The following is a 24,830-nucleotide window of genomic DNA, read 5'->3' on the forward strand; positions in this document are numbered from 1 at the left end:
TTGATCTTACATTACAGATTGATTTTACATTATTGATTGATTTTCCCATATGAAAGCGATTTATAAGGCATCTCTCACTTCCTTCATCTGTCTTGCATTTTGCCCTTTTTCAGTGGAACAGAGAACAGAATTTGGAATTGAACAAGCCCAGGGCCACTCTTGGGAGACCTTGAGCAATGGTGGCAGCAGCCAGCATTGATGGATTGCTTGCTAACTGCCAGATACACCCATCTAAGTGATTGACACGCACAGGAACTGTTGCTATAGCACAGAATATGTAGTCCTGGAAAACCTTGCATTCTGTAAAATTGCACACTAAAAATAACAGGACAGCTGAGAAAACTAGGACAGGAGCAAACCATTCAGAAGTTATGCAACTTGCTTGAGAACATTATGCTAAGTGAAATAAGCCAGGCACAAAAGGACAAATACTGAATGATTCCACTCACATGAGGTACCTGGAATAGTCAAATTCATAGAAACAGAAAGTAGAAGTGGTTTCCAGGGGCAGGGTGGGAGGCCATGGGAGTTTATTGTTTAACGGAACAGAGTTTCAGTTTTGCAAATCTGTGGATGGATGATGGTGATGGTGGCACAACAATGTGAATGAACTTTATGCCCTTGAACTGTAAATTGGTTAAGATGGTAAATTTTATCTTATATGTGTTTTACCACAATTTTTTTAAAAAAGTTGTGCAATATTGTAGTCAGAACCCTAACAAAATAGTAACTGGAGCCTTGAGAGGTAGCTCAGCATGGCTAGAGGCTCCCTCGGGGGAAGTGCTGGCCGTGGACACTAAGGTGCTGCAGGTAGACAGGGAGCCTGAGCCACAGGCCAAGGAATGCAACCTGCTGGAAGCTGAGAGTTATGCAGAGCTGGAGGGAGTGAGCCCTGCTGCAGGTGCCCATTTTCAACCAACCTAAATAGAGCTGACCAGCCTCCTGGTTGTGCGTCAGCTGAGCTGAGGCCCTCCCTCCCTTGCCGAAGGTCTCCCTCCCTTGCTGAAGGTCTCCCTCCCTTGCTGAAGGTCTCCCTCCCTTGCCGAAGGTCTCCCTCCCTTGCTGAAGGTCTCCCTCCCTTGCTGAAGGTTAGCCTTCTACTCTCGCCTTTCCAGATCCCATGCCTGGGAAACATCATTTATAGACCGATGCAGTTTACACCTTATACTGCTCTTATTCCCAAACTTACCAAACATAAAGAAGCTAACTGACGTTATGGAAGCCCATGTTGAACAGAATAGACAGCGTTAGCTCATTAGATCCTCACAGTAACCTGATGGGGCAGGTTTTGTTACTATGGTGATCCTCAGTTTTCAGATGAGATACTGAGGCACAGAGGGGTTTGTTAACTTCCTCAAGGTTATGCAGCTAGTAAGTAAGAGACCTAGAATAAGAGCCCAGGCAGTTTGGCTCCAGATTCTACACACTTATCTGTTTCAGGCCTGTCTGAAGCTCAGTCTCTTCCTTGGTAAGTGGGAAGAATAGTACCTACCACTTGGGCTTTCATGAGGACCAAGTGGGATAATTTGTGACGGCTCCCGGCACACGGAGGGGGCTGGTGAATGGTAGCTGCCACTGCATCTCCTTTTATACCATCCTAGTTCCATTTCAAGTTGAATTTTTGTGTCAGGCTCCTTAGAATTCTGCCTGTAGCATGTTTGACAAAAGTCAGCCAGCCTCTGACTGTCCGCTCAGACCATCAGACAGCGCCAAGCTCTGTCCTTTGCCAAACGGCGGCAGGTGCAATGACGCCTCCTGCAGAAGATAGCCCTGGAGACCTGGGCCATGAGGAGACGCAGCCCAGCTGCATCACACTGTCTTCTTCCCTTGCAGACCTTGGCACCCGCCATCAACTGGTTGCCCTTTCTCAATACCATCTTCTACCCTGTGGAGATCAATGAATCCGAGCCTATCGTGGTCTACGACAAAGAATACCTCGAGCAGGTGTCCACTCTCATCAACAGCACTGACAAATGGTAAGGGGACCCTGGCAGCCTGGGCCGTGCCCTGCTCAGGCATGATGGGCAGGAGTGGGAGGTGACAAACTGACTCAGGAAAATGAGCCCTGGGGTGGGCTTCTGTGAGAGGCAGCAGGACATCCTGGTTATAGGCACAGGTTCAAATCCTAGCTCCTTTCCCTACCGGCTTTGTAGCCTTGGGCAAATTTCTTATCCTTTCTTAGGTTCATTTTTCTTATCTACAAAATGGGCATACTAATAGCACCCAGCATGTAGGGGGGCTGTGAGAATCAAGTGAAATAATCAATGTGAGGTGTTTTAACACATTGCCTAATGCAAAATGGGACTCAGTAAATGGTAGCTATTATTTTTGGTTAAGATTTATGATTTATTTTTAAATTTTAAAGACTGGTAGAAATCTTGAAACTATAGAAAAAACAGGAAAAAAATTAAATTTCCTGAAACACTACTGTTGATCTTCTGGGATGTGCATGTGCACATGGAGGAGGCAGCATGAGAGAGAGGGAGTTTCTAATACATGGTTCTTTTGTCCGCATCATTTGTACCTAGATCTATAGGCTGCTTCTCCCTCGCCCTTTACCATGAGCATTTTCCCCGAGTCATCCTAAACTGTCTGCAGACATCATTTTTCATGGTTTCATAGTATTCCATCATATATAAATGCAATTATTTATTTACCACTTCTCTTGTTGTCAGACATTTGGGTCGATTTCCGATTAGAGGCTAGAAGTTCGCTGTAGTGAACATCTTTGTGCTAAGGTGACTTCTTTGCAACAGTGGCGACAGCCACAGATAGGTCCCCTGTGCCCCTGGTCCCCTGTGTCATCATGGAAACCTTGGCCAGAGCTACTTTTCTGCTCTTCCCCTTCCCCTTCTCTGGCCTTCCTGCGGGGACATCTCCAAGCTGTAGACATGGCAGCCTCTTCCCCACCCTCTCCCTGTAGCAGACACCATCCAGGGTAAGTCTCCACGCAGGGACTTCACAGAGGCCAGACACAAAGCAGCTAGGCAACAAGGATTTATTGAGCACTTGTGGTATACAAGCGATTGCTTGCACTAGGCACCAAGGGGTTTGTATTCCATGTACTTAGAGAGTAGTAACCTGGTCAATCAGGCGCCGAGTTTGAGAGCCCCCTAGGGGTCAGCGGGAGAAGTGCTGCGATGCTTCCAGCCTGGGGCATCTCTGACCAGTCTGGTCTCCTCTTGCCCCAGCCTGCTGAACAACTACATGATCTGGAACCTGGTGCGGAAAACAAGTTCCTTCCTCGATCAGCGCTTTCAGGATGCCGATGAGAAGTTCATGGAAGTCATGTATGGGACCAAGAAGGTGAGCCTGTTACTGTGCATTCCTGTACACATGCTGAGCACCTACTGTGTGCTAGGCCGGTGGTACCTGCTCAGAGCCATGGAGCGCATGAGGGAGGTAGACAACAGGAAGAGAATGAAGACAGCCCTTGAAGGGGCCTGCCCAGGTGTCTGTGGGAGCCCAGAAAGGGACCTAAGCCAGCTGGGGGTGGGCAGAAGCTTCTGGAAGGAGGTGGTTATGCCAAGTCAAGGGTAAAGAGGAGTCTTAGCAACTTAGCTAATTGCAGCAAAAGGTGGCTTTTGTCCTTTCCCTTCCAACTCCTTCTTGGTGGTGATGATAAATGCTCTCCCTGAATAACTCACGTGGTCCTCACAAGCCCTGTGAGGCGGGTACTGTTATTATCCCTGCTTTGCGCAAGGCAACTGCAGTAATACTCCTCCTCCCCAGAAACATGAAGCTCGTAGAACAGCACCTGGTTCATGGCAGGTACTACGTGAGTGTCCACTGTCCCTGTTATCCTCTGTAGTCTGGGAAAGCCAGGCCAGAGCTAGGCCCCGGGGCTTCTGGAGTAGCAGGAGTCGCAGGCCCCAGACTTGGTGGGCTCTGCTCCACGTGACCCCTGAGGGTCCAATCTTCCAGAGGCTTCAGGGCCCTTCCCTGCCCTCCCCCAGGGGAACCCGCCCCAGTAGAAGGTTCTGTAGCCACTTCTCCCTTCTCCCAGAGGAAGTGGCTGGTCACCCTCGCCTTTGTGCAGCTGGATGGTTATGCCCTGAATTCCTGCCACTGTGTGCCAGGCTCTGAGCCCAGGGTGGGATACCGAGATGGGGCTCCAGGGGGTGGATGAGAGGTACCCCATCTGCAGAGCAGTAGAGACTGGGGTGCCAAGCTCGCCTGGCACACCCTGCCCCCACCCAGGACAGCAGCTAGCAGGCCCCCAGCAGGCCCTCCCCAGGCAGGCAGGGCACACTCCAGCTGGACTCCCTCCTAGGTGCCCCCAGAGTCAGTGGAGTGGGTGGGGCCCGATAAGGATTGGCAGAGAATGGCAGGATGTGGGCTCCTGCCTCCGGCCCTGGAGTTCATCCTGGAAAAAGTTCTTTTCTCTCCCGTCCCCATGTGCAGCCCCCTTTGGCAGGAGGGGACCGAGAGAGAGGGTGGCTGGGAGCAAGCCCTGCTTCTGACCAGAGGAGCTTCCGAGGGCACCATCAGGCCTTGGCCACGAAAGCCACTGTGCCCTGTGCAGAAGGACAAGGACAAGCGGTGGGTTGGCTGCCCTGCCCGGCCCACCCGGTTTCCTGCTCTACCTGCACCTACCTTGGACTGGCCCTGGGTTATAGATGTGACCAGAACCAGAATTCCATTCTCTGCAGCACTTGGCCTCCCAGGGGACTTTGTACAGGAAGGGTCTGACCAGGCCCGGGGTGATGGCTACGGAGGCAGCGCTGCGTGGGGAGTCTCACCTGCACCGTCTTTCACCCTCTGGGGTTGGATGAGGAAGCTGAGACTTGGGGAGGTGGAGGGACTTTCTCAAGTCACCTGGCAATGAATTCAAGCCTGAATTCGAAGCCTGGTCTTGAAGTCTACAACTTTGAGGCACTTTCAGCTACTCACTAATAATGATGATAATAATAACTGAAGATACCGTTATTGGATATTTACCTTTTATAGGCATTATCTCACCCAGTTTCTATAACAGCTTTGTGTATTAGGAATTATCATCTCCCATTTTACAGATGAGGAAACTGAGACTTAGTGAGGGGAAGGGACTTGTGCAAACCCAGCACATCTGATTCCACAGCCGGCTCTGCACCACTCAGCTTCGGCTCTGCAGGAACCGAAAATTAAAAGCGAGCTTCCCAGGGGCTGGGTCGGGGGTGGGGGGCGAGGGTGGGAGGTAGATTATTGTTTAATGAGTATAGAGTTTCAGATTTGCAAGATGAAGTAGTTCTGGAAATTGATTGCACAACAGTGAGAATATACTTATCACTACTGGACTATACCCTTAAAAATTGTTAGGATGGGCCAGGCACAGTGGCTCATGCCTGTAATCTTAGCACTCTGGGAGGCCGAGGCGGGCGGATCATTTGAGCTCAGGAGTTTGAGACCAGCCTGAGCAAGAGTCAGACCCAGTCTCTACTAAAAAATAGAAATAAATTAGCTGGACAACTAAAAATATATAGAAAAAATTAGCTGGGCATGGTGGCGCATGCCTGTAATCCCAGCTACTTGGGAGGCTGAGGCAGGAGGATTGCTTGAGCCCAGGAGTTTGAGGTTGCTGTGAGCTAGGCTGACACCACAGCACTCTAGCCTGGGCAACAGAGTGAGACTCTGACTCAAAAAAAAAAATGGTTAGGATAATAACTTTTATGTCCTGTGTATTTTACCACAATTAAAAATAATTAATTAATTAATTAATGGAATGAGCTTCCCTGGACCAGGTTCAAAGGACAAGGTGCTGCTCTAATGTGGCAACTGGAGCAGATGGGGTGCAGAGAGGCCTCAGCAGAGGCAGGGGCAGGTGGGAGACCCCAAGGCAGGAGGCTGTGTGTGAGCCAGGGGTCTCTGGATGCCCCAGGGCTGAGGAGTGGAGGATACTTGCCCCTTCCACACTCCCCCACTGTGGTCGCTTCGTGGCCCAGGCCAAGTCTATCCTGCTTGTGTTCAGCACAACTCAAAGCCACATCCCAACTGAGTGACCGTGGGTAGTCCTTGTACCTCTCTGAGCCTCAGTTTTCTCATCTGCACATTGGGATCATTCCTGACCTCATCTTGCAGGACTCCTGTGAATGGCATCCACTTGGGAGAACACTTAGAATGTGCAAAGCAGCGTGGAGCGTGCAGTTGTTCGTCCCTGTGGGGAGGGAGCCTGGCGTAAGGGACCAGCACGGAATGTGGGGTCAGAAGAGCTGAGTTTGAAATGCTTCTTCTGACCGTACAACCTTGGGTTAACTGGGGCGGGGCTCCGCCGTCTATAAAACGGGTAACTAATCTCTGCCCTGCTTATCCAAGGGTTGTCTAGGATTACGTGAGGGGATCCCTGCAAAGTCTGTTCCACAGGCTAAAGCTCCCTTATCACCAGTTACTATCCGGGATTTGCGACTCCCAGCAGCGAGGAAGGAAGCCCAGCTGGTAAACCCCTCCCTCCCCCTGGCTTAGTGCTGCTGTGTTGCCGTGAACAAGAGGGAGGTTTAAAAAAGTACTGCCAGCTGGGGTGAAGAAGGCTGGCTGGCTGCTCCTCATCTCCCCAGACTTGGCTCGTAGGTCCCTCCCGGATGAACGTTCCTGACCGCATGAGGGCCACCTGACCCTTGCTCCATATGAAGATTTTCACATCATCCTGTAGCACTGCCAGGGACTTCATGACTTGGAGGTGGTGAGTGTGGCCTCTTTGAGGGGCGACATTGCAGCCAGACTTTCTGGGTTCAGATCCCACCTCAACCACTTACTCCGCGGGAGATCCCTTCAAGCAAGTGATTTAACCTCTCTGTGCCTCAGTTTCTTTATCTGCAAAAAGGAACAAAGGGAGACCTGCCTCGTACAGTTACCGAGAGCATCACAAGGGATGGGGCCGGGCACAGCGCGAACACTCACTGGTCTTCACTGCTGCGCTTACTGCTGTGGGTGCTGTCACTGCCGGTCTGCGTCTCCCACTGGACGTTCCGGGCATTTCAGTTGAGTCCCTTAAGTGCGGGCTCACTGTTGACTCATCTGTAGATTCCAAAGACCTAGCACAGTCAGGCCGCGGAGGTACTGCTCAGAGAACACTAGATGTGTGAATGAATGAATGCCTGCGTGAATGAATGAATGCCTGCATGAATGAATGGGTTTATCCAAAGAGCCTCCTGAGAAGACCCTGTGTAAGAATGTGTCTGTGACTGTGATCCAACCATCACAGCCTGGAACCTCCATGGAACCTCGAAGTTCGAGTCCTGACCCCTTGTGTGGTTGGCCTCGGCCAGACACAGACTGTGTGTCCCACCGTGGGCTCCACCGCCGAGGCAGGGCAGAAGGCAGGTGTCCAAAGGGCCATGAAGTTGGGGAGACTAAAAAGAACTTGGGTGACTGAACTTACAGAAGACTAGAGTGCCCCTTTCTCCCTCCCTCTTCCTCCTCCTTGCCTGGAAGAATTTTTTTTTTTAACCAAGACATAATTTGCCTACAATAAAATATACAGTATACAATTGAGTTTTGACAAATGAAGTCACCCAGGTAACCACCACCCGGTCAAGATAGAGAACATTCCCGTCCCCCATGTACCCAGCGTCCTCTGAGCAGCAAGCTCCCCCACCGCAGCGGCGGGTGCAGATGGCATCACGCACCACGAGCCTGGCTCCTTTGCTCAGCCTGCATCTGTGGAATGCGTCTATGTTGTCGTATGTATCAGTAGTTCATTCCTTTTTGTTGCCAAGGCGTACGTTGCTGTATAAAAATACTACATTGTGTTTATCCATCTGTCTGTTGATGGGCATTTGGGTGGTTTGCAGGGTAGGGCCGTCATGAATCAGGCTGCCCGGAGCGCGGGTGGTCGCCACCACCTGTTCTTCAGGATTAAGAAGACATCCGCTGCCTCTGCAGCATGAAGGATTTACATGAGCAGGGCCACCACGCCTGGTCATGCTCACTGTCCACAGAGGGATGCCTGGGCAGGGGGACCCTGGGCCCTGGCGCTCTTCCCCAGGCCACGCCCCAGGAGGCTGCAGCCCGCGGACGCCTGTTTCCGGTTCACATAGGGGTGTCCTGTGGACTAGTGGGAAACACCAAGGAAGAACCGGCACATGGAAATCCTGCAGCGCTACTGGAGCTGTTAGTTTTCAAGGAGGCTTTCAGTGGCGTTGGGGCCCCGGCCTTCTGGGGAGCTTTCCCCGCTGCTCAGGGTAGACAGGTGACTTTCCCTGGCTCTTTGCCACCAGATGCCTGGTCTCCCCTGGGAGGCAGGACAGAGTAGGAGCACAGGGTGTGAGCCACCGTCCAAGCAACACCCCTCCCTTGCTGGGGAACCCTGGACCAGCGACTGCCCCTTGCTGACTCTCTGCGTTCTCTTCTGTCACATGGCTCATGAGCCGCGCTTCCCATGGTCATTTTGACAGCTCAAGGGGATACTGTTTGTGAAGTCCCGAGCACAGGGCCTGGCACTCAGGGATGGCAGTGAGGAGTATCTGCAGCCTCTTGGTTCAGGACCTAAAATAACTTCACCAGGTCAGGGAGGTCTCCCTGCGGTCCTGGAAGGAAGCAGGGGCCCAGATGGTGCCACCTCCCCGACAGCGAGGCCAGGAAAGGGGGGCCGGGGTCAAGCGAGCCATCCCACTTGTGTTTTCCAGACCTGTCTTCCTCGCTGGAAGTTTTGTGTGAGTGACACAGAAAACAACCTGGGCTTTGCCCTGGGCCCCATGTTCGTCAAAGCAACCTTCGCCGAGGACAGCAAGAACATAGTAAGTCCCTCCCCATGCACACAGGCCGTGATGTCAGCCTGCCTCGGCCCTCATGGACTTAGCAGCCCGCGCTCTGGCCGGCTCGGGGCCTTTCCTGCTCCAGCCTGAACTCAGAGGTCCCCTTCTCACACCCTGAGTGCGATGAGTCCCTCGTAATAGCTCCTGCTACTGGGTGCCAGGCCCTTCCTCTGCACTCTCTCGTCTGATCCTCCCAGCAACCTGCAGGGCTGTGACTGCCGTCCCCACCCGCAAGGGTGAGAAGGACCCAACAGAGCAGCTCTGGCCCAGAGAGTGAGATTTTTCTTATTCTGTGGGTAATGGGTTTGTTCTAGACAGGAAGGGGGACATCATGGCTGAGCACTGTGGAGACAGCCAGACCTAAGCTTGGATCCTGGCTTCACCGCCCTTTGGCTGGGTGACTGGGGACAGCGCTCTGACTTCATCTGGAAGGTGGAGGGTAGGGCGTTCCTCCCACAGAGGGAGGTGAAATGAAATGCCGCACGTAAGGAGACCTGGCACGAGATAAGCGTGCAGCGAATGGGTGCCATTACATATTATATATTGTTCCAGTTTTGATTACAAGTAGTGCTAATTTGTGTTAATGCAGAAGTTATCTGTAGTCAGAGATTAGCCAGCGGAGACTCAGATCTGGTCGCTGGCCGGCCTGCGAGCAGCCCAGGCAGAGTCTCGAGTCGCAGCTGTCAGCGCCCTGCCCTTGCTGCCACGTGGCTCTGCCTCTGCCTTAACTAGAATCCTCAGCTTCCTGTCTTCGGCCTCCAGGTCTGCCCATGACATTGTCACCCTCCACAACAGCTTTTTATCTCCAGCCTGCGCACAGCATTTCTGAAACTGCTCCTCAGAACTCAAGTTCTCTAGATTTTAAAACCCATTCCATCAGAAAGGAATTCTGTGGTCCAGTAAGTCTGAGCGAGGCTACGTATTCTAGCCCTCTCTGAAAGAGTCACAGTAAATATTACCACATTAAAGGCTCTGAAAAGTCCTGCAGCAAAAAGACTTTACCAGTGTTCCCGAACCTTATCCTAAGTTTATTTGACCCTGGAGCCCTGTTAATGGAAGGGTGTTACTGGAGGTCAGTGTTAGGACCTGGTTTGGGAAACGCAGCTGTGTCTCCCTCTCTTACCCTGGCCTGAGCTGTGAGCCAAAACTGAGGTTAGCTTCTGGCCCGGCATCATCCTCTGCCTGGGGCCCCCCTTGCATTTAGGCGAGGCCAGTGTCCAGACCTTACTGGGGCGACGTCTGTCTCCTCAGGCCACTGAGATAATCCTAGAGATCAAGAAGGCATTTGAGGAAAGCCTGAGCACCCTGAAGTGGATGGACGAAGAGACCCGGAAGTCGGCCAAGGAGAAGGTGAGGCTGGCCAGGCGCCTGGTGGGGGTGGCCGAGGCTTCAGCACAGAGGCTGCGGCCACAGATGGAGGAGGGTGGGTGAAGGAGAGGCTAGTGAGATCCAGTGAGCACCACCTGGATGCCGTCCTGCCTTCAGGGCAGGAACAGCCTAGTGGGGCGAAAGGACAACCTGAGCACACGATTCCATGAGTGACCGTAAAAAACAAACCTCGCTGGGTGTACAGGAAAAGTGGAAGAACATATGTCACGTCCACAGGAGTGAGGGATCCGCACCATCCAGTGGGGTGCGGTTGGAGAAGGCTTTCCTGGGCGTGGGCGGGGGGACATTTAAGCAGAGAACCAAAGTTTGGCAAGGGGGGAGTGTTTCCAGAAAGGGATGTGGAAGCCCGTAGGCAGGAGCAGCCTGGCCCTGTTTCCGCTTGGCCCAGACCCTGCGCCTGGCACCCACAGGGCTGGGGCCGGCCTGGCCAGGGCTGCTCACTTCCTCTGTCTCTCCCATTCAGGCGGACGCCATCTACAACATGATAGGCTACCCCAACTTCATCATGGACCCCAAGGAGCTCGACAAGGTGTTCAATGACGTGAGTGCTGCCACCCTGCACCTTGCATTCCCAAATGCTCCCTTGGGAAGGGGCCAAGGCGAGGCTGGGTCCAGATGGGGTGCTGGGGAAGTGTGGCGGTCAGGACATCAAGAGATTATGGGGCGTGGGATGGGGCTGGGGCCGTTGCCTGCTTCTGGGTCAGCTGGAGACCCTGCCTCCCTGGAGCTACCAGCAGGCAGTGCCCAGCAGTCAGTACCAGAACACAGCCGCATGCCCTGCTGGGAGTGGTCAGCCCCACTTAGTGGGATATAACGGGGAAACACATCCTAGAGGGGCCAGAGAGAATCGGTGGCCCTAAGACATCACGGGGTGGAGCATAACATGGAGCCCCTCAAACCGTGTCCACCCTCCCTGGTCCTGCTTCCAGAGTTAACTCAGGTCCCCAGGGTCCTCCCCCTCCTCCTCAGAGAGGCTTGGACCTCTGGTGGTTTGGATTTTTTTGTGTGTTTTATTTTGGTTTGTTTTCTCTTGTTTTGTTTTTTGAGACAGAGTCTCACTCTGTTGCCCGGGCTAGAGTGCAGTGGCGTCAGCCTAGCTCATAGCAACCTCAAACTCCTGGGCTCAAGGAATCTTCCTGCGTCAGCCTCCCGAGTAGCTGGGACTACAGGCATGCGCCACCATGCCCAGCTAATTTTTCTATTTTCATTAGAGATGGGGTCTTGCTCTTGCTCGGGCTGGTCTCGAAATCCTGAGCTCAAGCAATCCTCGTGCCTCAGCCTCCCAGAATGCTAGGATTACAGGCTTGAGCCACCACGCCCGGCCAGGACCTCTGATTTTTGACCTCGAAATGCTAATGGGAAAGAGGAAGCATAAATCTCAAATGCATTTTTCAGCTTAATTTAGGCAGCAAGGTTAGCTGATATATCGCTGCTGGTTACAACTTTGGGCAGGTCACTCTGTTAAGTGGATTGTGCTTCTGCCTTGGATAATAAAGTTTTGTATCTTCTCGTGATTAAAATTTGTGAATGTAGACATTTTAAAAATTATAATAATCTCTCATCATGGTTCTATTTAAAACCTAAGAATATTAAAATTACTTCTGAGAGTACAAGCCTCACTCTGCAGCCTTCTTCCTTGAGAGTCATGGAAGATGCTGCAGAGTGTCACGATGCAAGATCTGGGACCCTGGAGGCAGCAGGCAGAGCCCACAGCACTGGTGTCCTGCCTGAGGATCTGCCATTGTGCCAGAGCCCTGATGTGAAGCCAGGAGGCTCTGGCGTGGATCTAGGGGAGAATTTGCAGCTGTCAGGAGCTGAAAGGCTGAGCAGTAGCGGGGGGCCACTGTGCAATAATACTTGTCCCGTGACGTGTCCGAGATGGGTTCCAGCTTCATTCACTAGCTCTCAGCTGTTAGGTGTGGTAGCTACAAGCCATAGGTGGCTATTTAATGAATTAAAACTTAAATTAATTAAAATTAGATTTAAAACCCACACTCACCACATTGGCAATGCTCAGTAGCCACCTGTGGCTGGTGTCTGGCATATGGACGGCAGGCACAGAACACGTCCGTCACCACGGAACCTTCCGCCGGACAGCACAGGAGATAATTTTGTTTCAGACCCAGGCACTGCCGCAGGACCACCCTGCAGCACTGTGACACCGTCTGACACCCCTGGGTGACGCTCTTAGAGTGTCCTTGAAGGGGGGCGTTAGTGTCAGACCCCTGCAGGCTGAAGGCCAAGGGCAGAGCCCACGCCTGCAGCCCTGAGTCGCCCTTCACCTCCACAGCTCTCGGCTTCCTCGGCCTTAGGATTCGCCCCCCGGCCTGCGCACGCGCTGCTCCTGTGACTCTGTTTCCTCTTTTCCAGTACACTGCAGTGCCAGACCTCTACTTCGAGAATGCCATGCGGTTTTTCAACTTCTCGTGGAGGGTCACGGCCGACCAGCTCAGGAAAGCCCCCAACAGAGATCAGTAAGTCCCCCGGGCCCTGCTGGGAAGGCGCAGGCTCCCGTGCCACGTGAGGGTGCCCTCCGTGCCCACCTGCCACGCACCTGCCCTCCGTGCCCACCTGCCACGCACCTGCCCTCCGTGCACACCTGCCACGCACCAGATACGACTGCCATGAGAGCCCCTGAGGAGCGGACACCATTGTTATCCCACTTTTCAGGTGAAGACACCCAGGGCCGCAGAGGCGTGGCCCAGCTAGGAGCTGGCATGGGCTCGAGTCCGGGCGCCAAGCCTGTTGGCAGCGTGAGCCCGGCCTCTGGCGCTGAGCCGCATTCGGGGCAGCTTCGTTCTGTTACCTGCAAGATAGGATGGGAGGAGCTGGTCCTTGGTCACTGTGACAGTCAAATGTGAGGACTCCGGCAAGGGCCAGTTTCTGGTAGTTCCTCACTGACAGGAGTGGTGGTTTCTCAGGACAGGCCCCCCGCAGAGGCCTGGGGAAGGTTCTAGATGGGCCCCAGCAGCTTTGGTTCCCAAACCTCACGGCACATCAGGGTTCTCTGGGGAACATTTTCCAAAATAAGGCCTCCTGACCTTCTTACATCAGAACAATCTGGAGTGAGACTTGGTATCCGTCCTTTTTTAAACTGTTTCCTTAGAAAAGTCAGATGTTGTCAGCCCAGTTCTAGTCCCAGACCAAGGTCCCTCCCTTCCTAAAACATTCTGCCGGGTTAATCTTGCTGAAGGTGAAAGCAGCTTCTCTTTGGTTGCGGTGCCCCCTCGTGGACAACCAGGGTTCAGACAGCTCTGTTTCCTCCAAGTTTCTCATCTTCAACCAGGGCACCCGCTAAATGCACAAGGTGGGCTTTTGCCTCGGAGTATGGCTCAGGCACTGTTGCCAATCGATCCGAAATCTCTTAATTCAGCTTACAGTTTTTCGTTTAAATTTGTCTCCTACCCATTAATGCATCTGTGATTATTTTAATACAAATACAATATTTTAAATTTCTCAATGTCTTCCCTTGGCCTGGGGCTTCCCTTACCACATCTCTCTCTGTGGCTCACCCTGAGGAAGCAGAGTGACTGTTTATGCTCTTGGACAAAATGTCGTTTGCACCTCACTCTATTCCTCACCCGCCCCTCCCCTCCAGGCCAGAAAAGTCACCAAAATGCCAAGTACTTCGTTACTATCTGCCATTACTTTTAAACGTTTTCGTCTCGGGACCCTTCTGTACTCTTAAAAAATTGTTGCGTCCCCAAAAGCTTTTCTATTTATGTGGGTTATATTGATTTTTATGAAAATTTTCATAAAATTTTTGAAAGTTTTCAAAAATTATTGAGAAGAAAGGTATTGTTTTACTTTTTGCAAAGTTCTTCAATATCTGGCTTAAAAGAAGACAGTTGATTCTTATATGTGCTTCTGCATTCAATCTGTTGCAATATGTTATTTTGAAATATATAAAGAAAATCTAACCACACACAGATATTGTTGGAAAAGGGGAGGATATTTTAGTAGTCTTTTCTGATATTTGTGTATATTCTTCTGATACTACACCAAAACACTCAACAAGTGGTCATTTCTTTTTTTTTTTTTTTTGAGACAGAATCTCGCTCTGTTGCCTTGGCTAGAGGGTGGTGGCATTGTCATAGCTCACTGCAACATCAAACTCCTGGGCTCAAGTGATCCTCCTGCCTCAGCCTTCCGAGTAGCTGGGACTACAGTTGCGCACCACCACACCTGGATAATTTTCCTATTTTTTGTAGAGACAAGTTCTTGCTCTTGCTCAGGCTGGTCTCGAACTCCTGGCCTTAAGCAATCCTCCCTCCTTGGCCTCCCAAAGTGCCAAATTACAGGGAGGATTACAGGCATGAGCCTGGCCAACAAGTAGTAATTTCTTGAAGGTTGATTGCAATGTGGAATCTGAAACCATAGCCATAAACTTTTCATACTCTGTTACACTAAAATCCACTGGTGTATCTTGTGCTTTGAATGGATCTTTTACCCAAGTGTGATTTTGTAACATCATGCATTAGGCATTTGGAAAATAGTGGTTCACTGAATTTTACAGATTTTCTAAACAGTGACACTTTCATTATACAGTATTAAAATCCACATTTGGGGTATCCCTTAATTTGTTGATATCACTGCTGACCTTGTGAGAAAGGCCTATAAGTGTTACAGAAAAGCTGTCAAATTTGTGGTAGCCAAGAGAAGATTTGAAAATTTTTAATTTTTGCTTGAAACTTTGAAATTTCTTTTGGAAAATTTTTTGAAAACTATTTTTATCATTGGCAACAAATGATGTGAGTTGTTTTCCTTGAGGTGATAAGCTTACTTTATTCATTTTTAAGAAAATGTTTGCCAAATACCCAAGTCTGAAATTCCATAGTTTGTCAGTCCTAAAAGTACCAGTGGCGTTCCATGACAAAAGCAGAATGCTTTCTGTGGATTTCTCCCTTGGTCATGTGGAACGTTAAAACATCTTGGCTTGGCATGGTGGCTCACACCTGCAATCCCAGCACTTTGGGAGGCTGAAGTTGCAGGATCACTTGAGGCCAGGAGTTCAAGACCACCCTGGGCAACATAATGAGACCACATCTCTATAAAAAATAAATAAAAATAATTAGCTAGGTGTGGTGGCATGCACCCATAGTCCAAGGTATTCAGGAGGGTGAGATGGAAGGATTGCTTGAGCTCAGGAGTTCAAGGTTACAGTGAGCTATGATTGTGTGACTACATTGCAGTTTGGGCAACAGAGCGAGACCCTATCTCTAAAAAAATAAAAGTCTTGTATTCAGGGGGTTACATTTAATGAAATTAATAATTATGCTACTTCATTAAATATGTTCTAAGTGAAAACAGCTCATTTGCTATGTGACCTCTAGAACTTGCCTTGACTCATGCTCAGGCTCCAGCGGTTGTACCCCACGTTGCTTTTGCATCATGCATGCAAATGTTAACACAGCAGAAAAGGCAAATGACATCTTAATATTACTATGTGGTCTGACTTCACGGACCCCCTGAAAGAGTCTTGGGGGCTCCCCTTCCAGGTGTCCACAGACCACACTTTGAGAATTGCTAATGGATAGGTTTCAAGCCTAGACAGTGATGACTTTTCAATATCTAAGGGTCCATCTTGCTGTTTGTAAGAGCCTTGGTACACCACACTATGTGACATGATATCATATATTTAACCGATTCCTTATTTATGGGCAGGTGTTTTCTAGTTTTCCCCTCAAAAACAGTGCTGCTTGTATGTGTGTGCACTTGGGCCTGGGGTCAAGGGGAATCCCTATTTTTAAGGCTCTTGATACCAGTCTCCAAGCTGCCCTCCAGGTGGGCTGTCCCCACCTGCCCTCCCACCAGCTGTGCCTGAGATCTCAAGCGTGCGCGTTGCTTGCAGGTGGAGCATGACGCCGCCCATGGTGAACGCCTACTACTCGCCCACCAAGAATGAGATCGTGTTTCCGGCCGGGATCCTGCAGGCACCATTCTACACCCGCTCCTCACCCAAGTAGGCTGCCTCCGGTGCTCCCATCCCACTCCCTCCACCACCCCTCCTCGGACCCCCAGCCCAGCACCATGGCCCAGAGCTGACCACACCACCAAGCCAGGCCCGCGGGTGATCTCTGCCTTAGTGGCCCACATGGCTTGGGACTGTCAGAAAAGTTGCAGAGGAAATATCCTCACTCCCTTTCCTTCTCTCCAGGGGTCTCTTGGATCCAGAATCCCCCGTGTAGGAGAAACGCCCCCCTGACAATGTTTTAAAACAGTCAGAGCTGGGGAGTGGGAAGGGGTGAGGGCACATCTCAGAAATGAAACTGCACGATCCTGGGTTTGAATCCCAGGTCTGCTGTTTGATGAGTGTGCGGCCCCTGGGCAGAGTGATGGGCCCATTCCCAGCCTCAGTGGGCTTATTCACAGAGCCGGTTAGTAACACCTAACTTTTCCGCAATGACTGAAGAGGACAGCGCGGTTCTGTAGAGCATCTAGCACATCGTGTGGTACCCAGTGGGCACAGCTGACCACAGTAGACTCCGCCAGCTCCAACAGGCTTCAGGGGTCTGGCTGCAGGCTTAGGCCATGGCCCCACCCCCACAGAGCCCTGCAGGACTCTGCTATGTCTCCAGGCCCAGGAAGGGAGGGTCACATAACTGGGCAAGAGCGAAAGCCCCTTCCCTGGAGGCATTGCCCTCGCCTTTGTGTTCCCCCTCCAGGGCCTTAAACTTTGGTGGCATCGGTGTCGTCGTGGGCCATGAGCTGACGCATGCTTTTGACGATCAAGGTACGGGTTCCCTTGGGTCCCCTTCAGATGGGCCCATCAGCTTCCAGGCCCCGCTGCTTCTGCCTCCCACTCCCTTCACTTCTAAAGGCCTTAGCTTTGGAGACAGAAGGATCTAGGTTCAAATCCTGGTTCTACCAACCTGCTGATTGTATGAACTTTAACAAGTCCCGTCCTTTCTCCAAGCTTCCACCTCCTTGTCTGTACAATGGGAATGATGATTTCAACCTCGTGCGGTGTTCAGGAGGATCGTGGGAAACATGACGAACACCCTGCTCGTGAAAAGTGTTCAGTCCTCACAGTGGGGAGTAGCAGTCCGCAGGGAGCGTACATTTCTCCACCACTCCAGAGACTTCTCTGGTCCGACCACAGTCGGAGGAGTTGAAGTCAGTCCCTCCTCACCAGCTAAAGTCCAGATTCTTCCTCAGTGCCTCCTGCCTTGGGGACCCCACAGCCAAGACAGAAGAGGCAGGGACCTTGGCAGCTGGGGCCTGTCTTGTGGTCCTAGGTGCTGCTGGCTCCATCTGCCCCTTCCTAGGCATCCGTTACTTAGGGCCACGGTCCCTGAGCCAGTCTTGAAAATAAACCCAGCTCCCCTGAGCCTTTGGCCACGCTGGGGCTTTGCCTGGGCCACTTTCCTCCGTCCCCTCCCACCTCTGAACAGCCAACCCATCCACCTCCTTCGGCACCCAGATGGGCCCATCTCCTGTGTTGGCTGGAGGACAGGGTAGAGGGATGAGGAGGAACCATCGGGAGCAACTGGCCCCCGCTGTGCCACACCTCCCCTCCACCCCGCGCCTCCCTCTGACCCACAGGGCGGGAGTACGACAAGGACGGGAACCTCCGGCCGTGGTGGAAGAACTCGTCCGTGGAGGCGTTCAAGCGCCAGACGGAGTGCATGGTGGAGCAGTACAGCAACTACAGCGTGAACGGGGAGCCGGTGAACGGGCGGCACACCCTCGGGGAGAACATCGCCGACAACGGGGGCCTCAAGGCTGCCTACCGGGTGAGAGTCCCGCTGCCCACGCCGGCCTGTCCAGTGCCTCGTCAGTGGAGGTCATCACAGACACCCGGGCAGGCCGCGGCAGCCCTGGGAGCTCACATCCCCCTGTGGAAACGGGTGGTCCCGGGGACTGACCGAGAGGCTGCCGCGGAAGTGCCAGTGCAGAGCCTGGCGCCAGAGGGCTTCCCGCCCTGAGTCCCGCCTGCCTGGACAGGGCGTGCGCTGGTCCCACCTGAGGAACCTGCCTGCTCTCCCCTTTGCAGGGGAAGCCACCACCAAATCAGTCAGCAGTGGCCTGGGAGGCTCCCGTGGGCCAGGTGGAAGGAGGAGCGGGGAAGGGGACATTGGTCATGGAGCCAGTTCTGGGTTCACGTCCTGGTCCTGGAGTAAATCGTGTAACCTTGAGCCTGTGTGCTTGGCGGCGAACAGCTAATACCTGCATTGTCGGGTTATTGGGAAGATGGAACAGGGTGACTTGGACGTAGGGCCTGGCGCAGGGAGGCACTCGGAGATGTCAGCAGGATCCGATGAGAATGCTAACAGGGGCCACAAGAGCAAAGCAGGAGGTGTCTGTCACGGAGAGCAACACAGAGGTCCCTCCTAACTGTGACAGCAAGAGCAGAAATCCTAAGAGGGGCCATTTATTGAGGCCTTACTATGTGCCAGGCAGGGCACGCTCCCCAGCGACTTTTCAATTAGGCCTATAATCCCCATTGTGCAGATGCACAAACTGAGCCCAGAAACATTCGATAAGTTGCCAAACGTCTATGAGTCCAGGACAATGTATTGAGAATCTTCTAATGCTCCCTTCACACACACACACACACACACACACACACACACACACGCACACACACACACGCTGTGTTTTAGGCACTGCAGAGTCTGCAGCAAGACAGGCAGGGACCTTGCTCTCAAAAAGCTCACAATGCCAGTAGAGGCCGGGGGCAGGGGCGGGGGGGCAGGGAGAAAGGCAAATAAATACCTAAGAAATCATGTCAGTATTGACAAGGTAGAGGATATAAACCAGGGCGGAGTAATGAATATAAGGGGAGGGGTGGCATTTGACCTGAAACCTCAGTGATGAGGGAGGGGCTGGGGAAAAACAGTCTCAGCAAAGGGAAGAGCAAGTGCAGAGGCCACAAGACAGACCCAAGCCTGGCACGTTCACAGGAAGAAAGGCCACTCCGGGCCTCTGTCAGCTGAGGAGGGAGCCTGGGGTTCTGTTCTGGTTACAGTGGAGAGCTGCAGGGCTTTATACGAAGGAATGACATGATCTAATTTATCCTGTTTCTTTCTTTCTTTTTTTTTTTTTTTTTTTTTTTGAGACAGGGTCTGGCTCTGCCACCCAGGCTAGAGTGCAGTGACTTCATTGTAGCTCACAGCAACCTCCAACTCCTGGGCTCAAGGGATCCTCCTGTCTCAGCCTCCCGAGTAGCTGGGACGACAGGCATGTGCCACCATGCCTGGCTAATTTTTCTAATTTTTGTAGAGACGGGATCCTGCTCTTGCTCAGGCTGGTCTTGAACTTCTAATTTACCCTTTAAAACCTACAGCCTGTGGGCCAAATCTAGCCCTGAGCCTGTTTTTGTAAGTAAAGTTTTTTGGAGATGCAGCCACGCCCATTTGTTTACATGTTGTCTGTGGCTGCTGTCGTGCTAGGACAGAGGGTAGAATTGTTGGAACAGGGACCGTTAGCCCCCAAAGCTGAACGTAGCAGCTCTCACACACAGTCTGCCAACGCCTGCTTCGTAAGGCACGCTTAAGCTGCGGTGCGGGAGGGGAGTGCAATTGGATCAGTTTGAGTCAAGGAGACTAGTTAGAAAGCCATTATGAGGTTGTCCAGGCAAGAGGGGGATAGAGCAACGGGAAGAGGAAGAAGTGGTTAGATTTTGGGTGTTAGATTTGAGAGAAAGAAGAATTAAAGAATAGTTCTAGGTTTTGAACCTGAGTAGGTGGGTGGTGGGCCCTTGCCTATCATGGGGAAAGCGTGTGTGTGTGTGTGTGTATGTGTGTATGTATGTACACGTACGTGTGTAACCTATGTGTGTGTGTTTTTATATATATGTATGTGTATAACCTGTGTGCGTTAATGTATACATATGTGTGTAACCTATGTGTGTTTATGTAAATGTGTGTGTGTAACCTGTGTGTATTTATGTATATGTGCATGTGTAACCTATGTGTGTGTTTATATGTATGTGTATAACCAGTGTGTGTGTGTTTATGTATACGTGTGTGTTCTTTTTTTTTTTTTTTGAGACAGAGTCTCACTTTGTTGCCCTGGCTAGAGTGAGTGCTGTGGCGTCAGCCTAGCTCACAGCAACCTCAAACTCCTGGGCTTAAGCGATCCTACTGCCTCAGCCTCCCGGGTAGCTGGGACTACAGGCATGCGCCACCATGCCTGGCTAATTTTTTCTATATATTTTTTTAGTTGTCCAGATAATTTATTTCTATTTTTAGTAGAGACGGGGTCTCGCTCAGGCTGGTCTCGAACTCCTGACCTCGAGCGATCCAGCCGCCTCGGCCTCCCAGAGGGCTAGGATTACAGGCGTGAGCCACCGCGCCCGGCCATATGTGTGTGTTCTATCTGTGCCATGGTACATTTGTGATGCATCTTGGATGTCCAGCCAGGGCAATTGATTATACAAATCAGGGACGCCTGTCGGGGAGTCCCTGAGAGCTGTGGTCTTCCCTCTCCCAGGCTTACCAGAACTGGGTGAAGAAGAACGGGGATGAGCAGACGTTGCCGACCCTGGGTCTCACCAATGACCAGCTCTTCTTCCTGGGGTTTGCACAGGTGAGTTCATCACAGGTGAGGAAAAAATGCCAAACTCAGGTGTATTCTGCCATCTTGATGTTCTGGGAGCTCTGAGAGCCAAAAGACAAGTTCCCCTCAAATTGAGAACTTCCCAACTCATGGGACTATCTGCAAGACATCTTCCCTGTCATGAGGTGAGCTTCCTGTAACTATACAGTTTCAAGAACGGGCCAAGAATGCTAATAAAAGGACTCCTGTATCCAGTAGATCAGAGGACAAGGCAATTACTAAGGTCCCTTCCGGTTCTTGGGTTCTAGAAGTTTCATGAAATCAGGATACTGCAAGGCCATCAGCTCAGGTGACATTCAGTCGATAGCCTTCTGTTGGCAGCCTGAGCTACCAGGCCCTGCCCAGAAAGTAAGAGATCTGGACTAAATCCAGGGTTTTCAAACTGGCGTTTGGACACGATCCCTTGTCCGGGTGAAATCTAGCACAGAGGCCTCCAACAGCCCCAGGTGCTGCTCTGGCTGAAGGAACACAGTGTGGAGACACCGGGTTGGGGACTGGTCCCTCTGCTGTCATGATGGGGGCAATCTGGTGGCCTCAGGGCCCTGCAGTGACGCCGGCCTCTCCCTTTTGCGCTCCCAAAGGTCTGGTGCTCTGTGCGCACGCCAGAGAGCTCCCACGAAGGCCTCATCACCGACCCGCACAGCCCTTCCCGCTTCCGGGTCATCGGCTCCCTCTCCAACTCCAGGCCGTTCTCCGAACACTTCCGCTGCCCGCTCGGCTCCCCCATGAACCCGCGTCACAAATGTGAAGTCTGGTAGGGGCGAAGCACAGAGAGCCGCGACAGAGGAGGGGAGGGGCTGAGGACAAAGCCCTGGGTGGGGGGACAAGTGTGCCCCCCACCCAGCCTCCCGGGCTCCGCCCAGCCTGCTTGGCACCCAGGGCCCGTTCCCTGCGCCGGAGGGTTTCCACCTGGAACGGAGCCCATGCTGCAGGCTCTCAGCGTAACCTGAGATTTGTCCCCTCTGAAGACCCTGACAGCCCAGGCACACAGGCATCCACTCCAGCGGGCATTTGGTGTCAGGCTGGCGGCTCACCTTGCCGGGGCCCCACGCCGACAAGGGCCAGATACACCACAGATACCACTGTGTCAAATGCTTTCAATATATATTTTTGGGGAAACTATTTTTTAAACATTGTGGAATACACTGGAAATCTTCAGGGAAAAAAATGCATTTAAAACACTTTTTTCTTTTAAGGAAAGGATTGGTATATTTATTATGTTTCGTTTTTCTAAACGACCTGTGGACAAGGGAAGCCCGGTGATTAACTCCCTCTCTTCCACGCTCACTGCGAAATGAGGCTGGGCTGAGGCGGGGATCACTGAGCAGGTCCCCAAGTCAGAGGGCTGCCGCAGCCCTTGGGGTGTGCTGTATCAGCCCCTGTCACCTGGTGGGGACAGGAGAGGCGTGGTGGCCAGGCAGAGGGGGGAGCCAGCTCAGGGCGGGCCAGGGCACCAGGTGTGGGCCCTCCCTGCCCCTCTCAGCTTGCCTGCCCCTGTCCCCAGAGTCCGACAGTGGGAACTCCAGCAAGGAAGTCTGATCCCCAGAGTCACAGCAGGGGACTATGGCTGTGGCAGACTCAGGCCAGGTCAGGGTCCTTCAACCCCATCTGGGGGCACTGAGCACCCTGGATCCCGCCCACAGGAGCCCTGTGGGGCTGAGACTCCCCCATGAGATGTACACGCTGCGTCACAGATGTCTTCTTTCCTTCCCTCCTCTTTCGGCCACCCCATAGCTGTCCCAGGGGCCTGTTGCCTCTCTGTAGCAATCCCCCCATCCCAGCCACTTCGGGGCCTGGCTGACCCTCTTCCCCAGGGGAAGGAGAAAAGAGAAAACAGTGCATCTCCTGCAGGGCCCACACCCTGCCCCTGAGCTCCGTCCCCGCCGGCCCGGCCTGGCTCCCAGGACCAGTTCTCAAGTGCCTTACCTGAGGCCGCGGCCCAGGAGACAGCCCTTGCCCCCAGAGACCCCTTGGCCTCCTCAGTGTAGCCCCTAAGTGTCCTGACTGGAACACAGGCCATAGTCCCGCTCCCAGTGCCCACAGGGCCACCATCATGGCAGCCCAGGAGCTCTGGCCTGCAGGTTGGTGGCCCCAGATGTCAGGAGTCCAAGGAACAGCTGAACTTGCCCTGGGCTCCCGCCCCGGTTGGCCCCTTGGGTTGAATTAAGGCAGTGCTCACCGCTAGACAGACTCCTCTCCTTTGGGGATGCTCTTAGCCGAGGAAGGTTCTCCAGCCCAGTCTGGCCTGCAAACCGGGACTGGCGTCCCCCTCCCTGAGACCACAGCTTCTCCAGCGTTAGGTTCGTGAGCTCCACCAGGCGGACCACCTGTAGCGTCCAGCGCTGTTCTGTGGGGAAGCAGGACCTGTCACCGAGGCAGACAGAGACCACCACAGCCACAGCTCTCCCACCTGGCAGCCGGCCTCTGGCCAGGCCCTGTCCCCACAGTGCACTCCGCTCACCCCGGAAGCCAGACGCCTCCTTGCCGGAGAGGAGCGGACAGCCCCGTGAGCGTCCTCCACCTTCGGATGAGCCTCAGGGCTGCACAGGGGTGTTGGAGGTGGATTCCAGATGAGGGCCCTGGTCCCCACACGTGGCAGTCCTGGTAGCTCTTCAGAGGAAAGATGGGACAGGGACCAGAGAAAGCCAGAGCCAGGAGCCGGCCACAGGCACCTTGTCACGTAGGGATGGGCCTTTCCAGCCCTGGCTTGCGCTCTGGGCCCCCTCGCCCCCACCTCCTGCCTTCCCCTTGGAGGGGGGCTGTCTGGGAGACCTCCCAGTGGGGAGCAAGTGTCTGCGGCTGGGGTACAGCCCAGGGAATGCAGGCGGCTCTCACTGCTCAGAGGTGCTGGGGTTGGCAGGGGGGAGGGGAGCAGAGGGCCCAGGCCTGGCAGGGGTGAAAGCAAAGGAACCGTCCTCACTGCCACTGCCCCCTCCAGAGCTTCTCCCTTAGGCCCGGGAGCCACGGGGCTGGCGTCTCTGTGGGTATGCAGACATGGGGTTGAAAGCTGGGAATCTATTTTTCGTATTATTTTGTTTCGTGCTACTGTAGTTTGGGTGTGGCACTATTGTAATTGGAATAAAGTACTTGTACCTAGGGCCATGTGTCCGGGTATCTGTCATCCCAGGGTGTTGTGTCCTAAAGGGCCGTGGGAGGACCCTGGCCAGCACTGAGCTGCCCACCCTGGCCTCACCAGGACTGGCTACACCTCCCCCCAGAGCAGAGGCCTCAGACTGTGACAAATGCCAGAAGGTTCCTCAGTCCCTGTGCCCACCTAAGCACTCTCTCTTCATCCATGTGATCGTGTGAGCACCCCTGCAGGTGAGAGTAATGGCATCACCCCTGGGCCCAAGGGGCTTCCCGCCATTATCTTGGAGCAAGGGACTTCCCAGGTCTCAGATGCTCCGGCAGGGCAGGCAGGAGGGAAGCTCAAAGAAATTTAAGAAAGAGTCTCTGACATACACTTAGGCCTCGCCCTGGGTTTTGCATATGTTCTTCCCTCCGCCTGGAATGTTCTTCCCTGGCTTCTTTGCCTGATAAACTCCTACACATCCTTGAAAGCCCAGCTCAGCATCACCTCTTCTAGGAAGCCCTTCCTAGCCTCCCAGTCAGGATCAGGACGCTCACAGGGCTTCCTTCTCCTGTCAGAGTGTGCCAGTTTGCCAGAGCTGCTGTAACAAGGTACGACAGACTTGCCTTACACAACAGAAACGTATTGTCTCACAGTTCTGGAAGCTGGAAGTCCCAGATCAAGGTGTTGGCAGCTTTGGTTCCTTCAGAGGGCTGTGAGGAAGAACCCACTCCAGGCCCCTCTCCTAGCTTCTGTGTTGCTGGCAGGCTGAGGTGCTCTTGGCTCGTGGAAGCGTTGCCTGGATCTCTGCCTTGATTTCACGTAGTGTCCCCCCTGTGTGTGTGTCTGCCGCTGTGTCCAAATTCCCCCATTTTATAAGGACACAGTTGGATTGGATTAGGGCCCACCCTAATGACCTCATCTTAACTGTGTCTACAATGAGCCTGTTTTCAAATAAGGTCACATCCTGAGGTGCTGGGGGTTAGGACTTCAGTGCATGAACTGGGGGAAAGAGGACACAATTCAACCCACAGCACAGAAGTCCCAGTTCTCTAGGGTGTGGAGGTGCCGGCACCATC

General features: G+C 52.9%; 1 protein-coding gene across 2 annotated transcripts in view; it reads left to right on the plus strand.

Moving 5' to 3' along the window:
- ECE1 (endothelin converting enzyme 1) overlaps positions 1 to 23,779 on the plus strand; it is a 102,745-nt gene extending 78,966 nt beyond the window's left edge. For both annotated transcript variants that reach the window (XM_045548491.1, XM_045548490.1), the window contains 11 exons: positions 1,834 to 1,976; positions 3,192 to 3,306; positions 8,601 to 8,711; positions 9,981 to 10,079; positions 10,582 to 10,659; positions 12,489 to 12,592; positions 15,970 to 16,080; positions 16,784 to 16,851; positions 17,664 to 17,854; positions 20,556 to 20,651; positions 21,263 to 23,779. In XM_045548491.1, the coding sequence (XP_045404447.1) occupies positions 1,834 to 1,976; positions 3,192 to 3,306; positions 8,601 to 8,711; positions 9,981 to 10,079; positions 10,582 to 10,659; positions 12,489 to 12,592; positions 15,970 to 16,080; positions 16,784 to 16,851; positions 17,664 to 17,854; positions 20,556 to 20,651; positions 21,263 to 21,439 (1,293 nt within the window). In that variant the 3' untranslated portion in view covers positions 21,440 to 23,779. The remainder of the gene's footprint in view (positions 1 to 1,833; positions 1,977 to 3,191; positions 3,307 to 8,600; positions 8,712 to 9,980; positions 10,080 to 10,581; positions 10,660 to 12,488; positions 12,593 to 15,969; positions 16,081 to 16,783; positions 16,852 to 17,663; positions 17,855 to 20,555; positions 20,652 to 21,262) is intronic.
- Positions 23,780 to 24,830: the final 1,051 nt, after the last annotated feature.

This window comes from Lemur catta, chromosome 3 (assembly GCF_020740605.2).
Source record: "Lemur catta isolate mLemCat1 chromosome 3, mLemCat1.pri, whole genome shotgun sequence".
Taxonomy (NCBI): domain Eukaryota; kingdom Metazoa; phylum Chordata; class Mammalia; order Primates; family Lemuridae; genus Lemur; species Lemur catta.